The following is a 9,942-nucleotide window of genomic DNA, read 5'->3' on the forward strand; positions in this document are numbered from 1 at the left end:
AAAAAAACCTGAACCAATCTTTTTAATACAAAATTCTATCTGTTACTGCGAATGAGCTCAAACTGATGTAAACTGCCAACGAGACAGCCGATTAGTGTTAATTTCACGCAGATCAGGACTTGGTATAGTGACAGGTGCTTCTCCGATGAGGAAATGCCCGGGAGTCAACGCTTCAACGACCTCTGTCTGTGATGTGTCAAGGGGAATTAACGGCCGAGAGTTTAGGCACGCCTCAATTTCACACAGTGTGGTGCTCATCTCTTCAAAGGTAAGACTGGAATTAAGTATTCTTTTTAAGTGAAACTTAATCGACTTAACGCCAGCCTCCCACAAACCCCCAAAATTTGGGCTATACGGAGGTATGAAATGCCATTGAGTGCCTTCTTCTGCCAGCGTATTGGCCAAGTGCCCCGGAAGTTGTAGATTTGCTTCGTGCCAGGCTGCCGCCAGTTCTTTATTCGCACCAACAAAGTTGCGTCCTTGGTCGCTCCACAAATGAGTGCACCTCCCACGACGGGCAATAAATCGGTGGAATGCTCCTATAAATGATTCTGAGCTCATGTCGCCCACCAGTTCGAGATGGATGCATTTTACCGCCATGCATATAAAAATGGCTATATAAGCCTTGTTGCATTTAGCTCCTCTTCCCCGAGACATAAGGACCTGTAATGGACCGGCAAAATCAACGCCGCTATGCAAGAACGGCCTAGCTTCAGTTGTTCTCACCTTTGGTAAGTCTCCCATTATTTGCGCCCTTGATTTAGCGGTATGCCTAGCACATACAATACACTTATGGATATGGGCCTTTACTGCGGTTTTAACTCTCATAATCCAGAATTTAGATCGTAAAAAAGTAAGCATTAGCGAACTACCTCCATGCAGTGTCTTCTTATGTGAATCTGCTATGATTAAAGGTGTTAAGGTGTTCCGGCTGCCAATAATGATGGGGTGTTTTCTTTCTTCCAATAGGTCAGAATGTCTCAATCTGCCGCCCACCCTCAGAATGTCTTTTTCGTCGAGGTAAGGACTCAATGACTTTAGCTCACTATTGTTTTGGACATACCCCTTGCCTTTTAAGTGATCTATTTCTGTGCCATATTCTTGTCGTTGCACAACCTTCACACATCTTAACAAGGCATCCTCTAGCTCCCATGTTGTAAATTCTTTATTAACATTTTCAGGATTTTTTTTGCTGTTGATGAATCTCAGGCTGTAGACAACACTCTTTAATAGCTCTGGTAATGTATCAAACATCGTAAAATTTATCTCCCTCTCTTTATTTTCTATGTTTAAATTTACTCGTATTGTTTGCTTTCGTTCTAATTCTGTGTTTTTTCTTTCAGGTCTCTTATATGGAATTGCGTCAGTCTTCATCCATTTTGGGCCCTCCCACCATGGTAAATGATGGAGCAGACTTGATATGCTTGTGCCTCTGCTTGCTAGGTCTGCTGGATTGTCTTCAGATGCTACATGAAACCACCTTTGATTACCAATGTTATCCAGTATCTCCACCACCCTGTTACTAACGAAGACAGTCCATCTTCCAGGATCTCCAAATAGCCACGACAAAACCACCAACGAATCCGTCCAGGCGAACACTTGCGTCGTAGGTATTCTCATTGCCTCTGCGATTTGTTTTAGGAGCCTGGACAGAAGTACAGCACCACAGAGTTCCAGTCGAGGAAGTGATACTGGTTTTACTGGCGCAACGCGGGTTTTGGCTGCAATAAGACCAGTCTTTATTTCTCCTTCTTCAGTTTTTACTCTCAGATATGCCACGGCTCCATACGCCTTAGAAGAAGCATCACAAAATCCATGGACCGTGACACCTTGCATATTTTGATCTGTTGTATGTAACCATCTATCTATCTTCACTTCCGAGAGAGCACGAAAGCTTCCATGTAAGTTCAACCAGTGCAGCTTTGTTTCCAAATCGACTTCATCGTCCCAAGCGATTCCTTGTAACCACAAGGCCTGCATTAGAATCTTTGCAGGTAGAATTGCGGGGGACAACCAGCCCAGCGGATCAAAAAGACTTTGAGTCTGCGCCAAAATATTTCGTTTTGTTACCTTTTCTGGGACTGCTGGTAAATTAAGGGTATACTGAAACATGTCTTTGCCCACGTTCCAGGATAACCCCAGCGCTTGAACTGTGCCGTCTAAGTTGATCTCCATGCGCACTCGTGAACTACGTTGCTGCGGTTCTATCGTCTGCAAGAAACGCATGTCATTGGAAGTCCATTTCTGCAGCTTAAACCCACCTCGACCGAGTATTTCCGCTATAGCTTTGGCTGTCTCAATAGCCTCGTCCACAGTGTCGCGTCCGGACATTAAATCGTCCATATAGAAATCTTCTTTGATAATTTTTGCTGCTTTAGGATGATATTTGCCTTCGTCTTCCGCTGTTTGATGTAGTGTCTTCACCGCTAGGTACGGAGCTGAGGCTGTGCCAAAGGTAACGCGAAGAATACGATAGTCTTTTATTTCAGCATCCGTGTTCCTTCGCCACAGTAGCCGTTGATAGTCCGCGTCCTTCTTCGTAACCAGTATCTGCCGGTACATTTTCTCTACATCGGCCACGAAACAAATTTTCTTCATTCTCCAACGCATAATTAAGCTTCTTAAATCTTCTTGCAATTGAGGTCCCACCATCAAATCGTCGTTTAAGGAGGTGTCATTCGAACCTTTAGACGAAGCATCGAAGACAACGCGGACTTTGGTGGTCTCTTTATCTTGTTTGACCACTGCGTGATGTGGTAAATACACCGAAGGGTTCGACAACTCACCCTCTGGAACTTGCTCCATATGATTCATATTGATGTAATCTTCAATGACATCAGAGTATTGTTTTTTCAAATCAGAATTTTTCTCCAAACGCCTTTCTAATTGGTGAAGTCTTTTCAAAGCGATGGTTCTCGTCCCACCCTGCGTGGCTTGCGGCTGCTCAGATTTCATCGGTAGTTTTACAATGTATCTCCCTTCATTTGATCTGGAGTGCGTGTTGTAATATGATTTTTCACAAAATCTCTCTTCCGCTGTAAGGGCCCGTTTCCCCGAAGCCTCTAACTCCCACATGTTTTTTAACATATTATCTAAATTTATCTGATGATGCATCGTTATTATCTCTTCATTACCATATTCTTGTCGAACGTTTCCGAACAAGATCCAACCAAAGCTCGTATCTTGTGCACATGGCGTACCTGGCGGACCTCGGACTATTCTCTCTTTTAAAATCTCGGCGCAAACTTCCACGCCTAGAAGCATATCTATTCTTCCGGGATGTCCAAATGTAGGATCGGCTAATTCAAGACCCTCCAGATGTGCCCAGGTGTTTGAATCTTCTTGTAAGGGTATCTTCTTGGATGGTAGGAATGCGGTCAATGGCGTGGGCATAACATACATCTTGACCTTAAGGTTAAAACTACTTTCACATCTTGACAGAACCTCAAGTTGTATAACGTGATTTACCAAAGTTCTAGTACCTCCAACCCCGGTAATATTACCCTTCACTGACTTTCTCTTCACCTTAAACATTTGAGTTGCTCTCTCACTGATAAACGTCGCTTGCGACCCTTGGTCTATCAATGCACGCAGCACCGTAACGTTCCCAAACGCATCCTTTACGGGTACCAATGCCGTAGCTAATAATGCTGTGGATCTCTTAGAGGCAAAGTTACTAATTAAATTTTCCTCCAGTTGCTCCTCATCGTTCTGGTCAGATTGATCTTCTAAATTTAAGTGAGCGGAAACGTCTTCCGATTGTTCACCCTTCTTGGATACATATTTCTCGTTACTCCAATTACTCTGATGTAACAGTGAATGATGCCTACGGTGACAAAGCTTGCATGAGGTCTTTTGTTTACAAAAAAATACCGAATGACCGGGCAAAAGGCAGTTGAAGCATAACCCTTGAGTCTTAACATATTCACTTCTTTCGACGGGACTCATTTTCACAAATTGCTTGCAGTGACATAACGCATGGACATCTTGACATAACTTGCACGATTTCTCTGTGACCGTGGTAGCATGATATGATCTCTCCTTAACAGTCTTCACTGATGGTGACGATGACGCTGCTGTAAGCTCCAAAGTATGTACTCTGTCTTCTAGAAATTTATATAGCTCGCACAGTGTTGGCATATTACCGTCGTCATGTTGCCTACTCACGTATTCTTCCCATTGTTTGTGGCACTCGGCATCCAGTCGTTGCATTGAGAGATATATGAGCAACGGATCCCAGGACTCAGTTTCAATCTTCATGCCTTTAAGTCCGTGGAGGCATTCTTTCATGTTATCTATAAATAATTTTAATTGTACGGAGGATTGTCCTTGTATTCTTTTTGTCGATAAAAGTCTTTTGAGTATCGAATTTACCACAAGACGTTGGTGACTGTATCGTTTTCTTAAGGTTTCCCAAGCGGATTGATAATTGCTCTCCAGAACTTGATAGTGCTTCAATGTCGTGCTAGCTTCGCCACATAAACAAGATTTCAGATAATGAAAGCGTTGCACATCACTTAGCGATTTGTTGTTGTGAATTAATGAAGTGAAAATATCTTCGAACGCTTGCCATTCCTCGTAACTACCTGAGAATCTTGGTAATTCTATTCGTGGTAATCTCACATCCACTTTATTTCCCACGTCAGTCGACGAAGAATTAATAGACATATTATTGAGTACGGGCGATGGTGTATTAAAATCCAATAGATCTTGTAAAATCGTTTTTAAGTCTAAGTATTTTTCCTCACATTTGCCATAATAATCTTCCACGAAATAACGCAATGTCGCCCTTTGTTCCTTGTTTGCTATCTTTATTAGAAGCGCGTGTGAGCTTTTAAATGATTGCCAGTACTCGTCTATATATTGCATGCGCACTTTTACGTAACCAAGCGTTAATCTTTCTTTAGGGCATTTCTTAAAATTAATTTCTGCTCTTTTGATACAGTTATAAGTTTCTTCTAATTGCCCAGTAACCTCTTCGACTGTCGCCATGTTAATCACTTGTCTTTCACTTTATAATATCCAAACGTATCAAAGTTATTTTTAAATAAATCACTAAGCCGATTCAATAGTTAATTTATTCCACAACACTGCAATCTTGCTACCTGCGCTCGACCCTTGCCGGCCGCGGTCACTTGTTTACTTGTTAATTCTTCCACTTGATAACATTACTCATCCGGTTCGATTACGGACCATGTTCCGATAGCTTTAGGGTTGATATTTGTTGGGTTTCGAAATAAAAAGGATTTCAACGTGCGATCTTTGCGACGGTTTATTTGCAACTAACATGCATACAATTATTACATTCTTATATTAAGGTGAGCATGTGTGCGAGTTTTTACGCTTAATGCGATACAAACTATAGAAAATAAAATGCTTGTGTGTATGTATGTAGGTGCATCTGTCTGTGTATATTGTCTCTCCGTGTAAGTGTTCATGATTGAAACATATGGCTGTTTATTAAAGTAATGCTAGGAAAGGTATCTTGTACAAAATATTGATTAAATCTCAACAGTCAGTCCCAAAGTTCTGTCACAAATGAAAATAATGATAAAAACAAAAGTACCAATCAGTTTTTAATAAATTATATACCAATTTAAAGTACATTTAATAAAAAAATAAATTTAAGTACTTAAAATTATTCAAAATGACTTCCTTTGTTTTTAATACCGGCCCATAATCGGCGCAGCCAGTCGTCTATCGCAGCACGCACCATTTTCATGTCTATTTCAGCGACTGCTTTTCTTAAAGATGACTTCAGGCTCTCCAAATTTTTATGGGGTTTAGCACAGACCTTCCCCTCTAAGACCTGCCAAATTTTAAAGTCCAGAGGATTAAGGTTCGGACTGGAGGAAGGCCAATCTTCGTGTCTTATAAAGTTGATTTTTTGACGGCCAAACCAGGCTTGAGTGGTCTTGGCTTTGTGTGCTGGCGCAGAATCCTGCTGGAACACAAAATTATGACCTGAAAATAGCGTGTTGGGCAGATCTTTGACATGCTTATCCAAAACCGTCTCTTGGTACACTTTCGCACTGATTTTGACCCCTTTTTCGCAAAAATGAACCTCAGTTGGCCCGTAATAAGATCAGAGAATACTCTTCAGAGCTCCTAGCGTACACTCTATCATTATGTTTATTGTACTTCTCTTCAATATCGAAAATCTTTTCGTCTGTAAAGAGGATATCACGGTGTCGATTTTTCGCGTACCGCTTTAACAACTTCCGGGATCTTTTAAACCTTATTGTTTTTAGACGGGCATTAAGTAAGTGTCCACTCTATTTTTGTATGCTCGCAGACTAAGATCTTCGTTTAAAACCTTTTTGACGGTTTTTCTACTGACACCCATCTGCAAAGCCATCAACTTCTGTTTCGGACAGGATTTCTTGCTATGCGTGCCTTGATCGCTTTGATCACTGCTGGTGTTTGTACGGAGCGAGGCCGGCCAATTCTTTTCTTGTCCTCAACACTGGAGACTTCATTGTACCTGTCAATCGTACGGTACACAAACCTAAGCGTTATATTTACATTTTTGAGCAACTTGAAAATGGTACTTGGCGAGTGCCCACAGCGGTGCAATGCTAAAACAGCTATTCGGTTTTCTTTCAACGTCCACTCCATCGTGAGAAATTGCAGCGAATGACTGTTTATTGTTTTAAAATAATTGACAAACATTCAAAAAGGGAATTCAATCAAATTTTCTTAAAATCATGTTTTAAATTTAAAATAATGTGCCAGTGACAGAACTTTGGGACCGACTACGTATGTCTGTCTCATAATCAAAGAAATTAGACCTAAAGGCCCCATATAAGGTACATCCGTCTGTACGATCGATCTGATGAAAATCGACGAATCGTACCGTGTGTGGGGCCTTAAAAGGTCACAATGGAGAACGAAATGCAAACCTGTGACACGTGATGACGTGACACTCACGCCACTTTGATGTGATGACTTTGACATGTTTACTTCGCAACGCCATTATATGTACTCAGTAATTTATTCCATTTTTTATTGAAAATACTCGCTAAATCCGAATTTTCTACCTACAAGTTGTCGACTCGGAACAAACGTCAACAACTGAAGATAGTTATAGTTGAAGGTAGTTGGTGATAGTTTTGAGTTTTGATAAGATCCATTCAAGTTTTCCGGCAAGACGTTTCGTTTTACACAGTCACATGAGTCACAGTTCTTTGTAATGGATACTTTTTTGGCGTGACGCACGCGATGTGTTGAAGGCGCGCCGTATCTAAGAGCTAGCTAGTATGAAACGGAACGTTTATTAACTACCCAAGATGGCGACTGCGGTTTGTTTGTCAGTGCCATTAGAATTTAACGAAATTCTCCATAATCCGAATTTTGCGGATATATGTTGTCGACTCGGATCGACTAATTTTTTACGCTCTTCAATTTGATGTGCATTTCGTTCGAGTCTACCGTACCCCTGGACGAAATTATTAATATAGATAACAGTGGTTCTGCTAGCACTGCTCGGCAGTCTTTAAATAAGAAAGCAGGAATCCCGTCCGGACCAGCTGAGTGTTTGGGCTTTAGATTCGCTAGTGCATTCTGTACATCAGATATTGTTAGACTCTGCAACTGCACGCGCCGACTGCTGGGGCCCCCCCGCCGCCGACGCGGGCGCGGCCTCCGCATCCAGACTTGCCTCCCTCGTACTATACACCGATTGGAAATAAGCAGCAAATTCGGCAGCACTGTCTGCGTCAGATAATATTACTCCGTCTTTCCTAACTTTTTGTTTATTTACAGAACCTCTTTTAGAACTAATAAATTGCCAAAATGATTTAGGGTCCCCCTGAAATCGAACCTGCAGCCCTGTCACGGTACTGCTCATGCGCTTGTAAAATAGCAGCCTTAATAGTCGACCTACAAGCTGAAAATGCATCATAGTCAACTTTAGATTTAGTTTTTTTATATTGCTTATGAAGCCTAGCCTTTAATTTAATTAGTCTAACAATATCCGACGTATACCACTCGGGGTAACTGTACTTTGACTTATTCCTGTTACGATTCTTTCTAGGCATACATTGATCTAAAATACCATATAAAAACTCATAAAAGAAATCTAAAACTTCATCCGGGTTCTGTATTCTATACATTATTAAGATTATTATGATTATTAAGTTTAGGTAACAAATGAACTAAGTAGGTAAGTGAATCTCTCCGTTTGTCTCTCACTTCACTTTAAATACGCATGTAAGCAGGACGTGAAACACAGAACTCGCCACAATTCTCTGGTGCCGATCCTTGTACCTACAGATTCAAATTTACTTAACTTCAAAATATCCATCAAACTAACTTACTGTGCAGTCATTGGAAACCTAATAATAAACTGGTGTAAGTTAGAATTTTTATGTGTGAACTTTTTCGTTACGTTATGTAAAAAATAAGTACGTAGCATTTTGTAAAAATGTAACGTAATCGTAACGAAAGTGTAACGTATTTTAAACAAAAAATCGTTTATCATGGTGAAATAACGACATTTTGAATATAATACATGCCACTAGCGTGGAAAAGATTACCCTATCGTATGAAAAAACAACCAGTTAAAAATAATCACTATTTACCCTTAAAATCGAACAAGCACTTCCGACGTTTTTTCGAAAAAAAAACTCCGCGTCACTTTTGATGGCTGTTTGTCAACAAACTGATGAGATTTATTTATCTTATCGGTGTTGCCCTATTAGAGTATTAGTTGCCAGTGTACAAAAACAAATTTCTACCCAAATTGGCGTTAAAGCTAGCTTTATAAAGCGTCACCTAAGTATTCGTAACGAAAACGTGGAATTTTGGCACGTGAAAAGAAATAAATATAAAACCAGAAAATTATTTGATTTTATTGATTCCGCAATCGGTAGAACTATCATTATATATCATGAAATTTTGTTTAAACAAAATCATGATCATGAGAAATTAAATAGCATGAAAATAATAAGGTATTAAGTACTCGTGGTCTAAAAAAATAGTCAATTTTCGTTACGTTTTGAACGTATATATATATATTTATATTTATCTCATTTGCGACCTTGAGAGTTTATATCGTGTAATATAATAAAAAAAAACTAAACCTGTAGGTGTTATCAGTTTTTTTATCAGCCTTCCAAATTTGAAACGTCCAAATTGGTCAAAATTCGCGGCCTTACCCTCATACAAATATCTGCACCGGCCGGGATTCGAACCCGGGACCTCAAGCTTCGTAGTCAGGTTCTCTAACCACTTAGCCATCCGGTCGTCAAATTAACCATATATAACAGGTGTAGGTAAAGGAGAAAATAAACACGTTTGGTTTGTTTTCATTTTTATTTCGCAAATAATTAATTTACAAAAATTAGAGAACCTGTCAAGACAATTCAGGCTACCTAGCTTATCTTAAAATTGAAATTATATGGTTATGGTAGATTTAAATTTGGCTTTGGGGGCAGTTCTGGAACTGATAACCTAAAACAAAAAAAAACATGGTAAATACTTACATAAAAAAAACATTGACATAGCTGAACATGAGTTACCGACTTTCGTTCAGTCTTTTAAATTTGCCATAAGAAGGCGTTAATTTTTTTTACAATGAAAGACGAAGGCAAAATATTTTCTACATACCAAATTTCCTCCAAAAACTTTAGCGCACTCGTAGGTACCGAGAAACCTAATAAGTGCACATTCAACACACACACGGACACACAATGAGGGTTATCGCGTATGAATTCGCCACTAGAGGCGCTAGTGTAGCGTGAGGTCTCTGAAATGTCAAATCTCATAGTTTTTGGGTGAGCTACGCGGGTTATAATTAGAATAATTTTATGAATATTTTGCAATATCTGAAATTAATTATGGCAAATATGCGGGTTTTTCCGAACAAAACGGGGACTATGCAACACTGTGGCATGCTCGATATTTTTATGGTACGGTTTTAAGGTGTATTAGATATGATTT

General features: G+C 39.9%; 1 protein-coding gene across 1 annotated transcript; it reads right to left on the minus strand.

Annotated features, from left to right (window-relative positions):
• Positions 1–57: 57 nt before the first annotated feature.
• LOC141431783 (uncharacterized) lies at positions 58–6,698 on the minus strand. Its single transcript, XM_074092963.1, has one exon. It carries the CDS (start codon positions 4,990–4,992, stop codon positions 58–60), a length of 4,935 nt encoding a protein of 1,644 aa, XP_073949064.1. The 5' UTR covers positions 4,993–6,698.
• Positions 6,699–9,942: the final 3,244 nt, after the last annotated feature.

This window comes from Choristoneura fumiferana, chromosome 10, assembly GCF_025370935.1.
Source record: "Choristoneura fumiferana chromosome 10, NRCan_CFum_1, whole genome shotgun sequence".
Classification (NCBI taxonomy): Eukaryota; Metazoa; Arthropoda; class Insecta; order Lepidoptera; family Tortricidae; genus Choristoneura; species Choristoneura fumiferana.

Coding starts and splice junctions, on each gene's coding strand:
- LOC141431783 (XM_074092963.1), bottom strand. CDS start 4,992: ATGGCGACAGTCGAAGAGGTTACTGGGCAATTAGAAGAAACTTATAAC.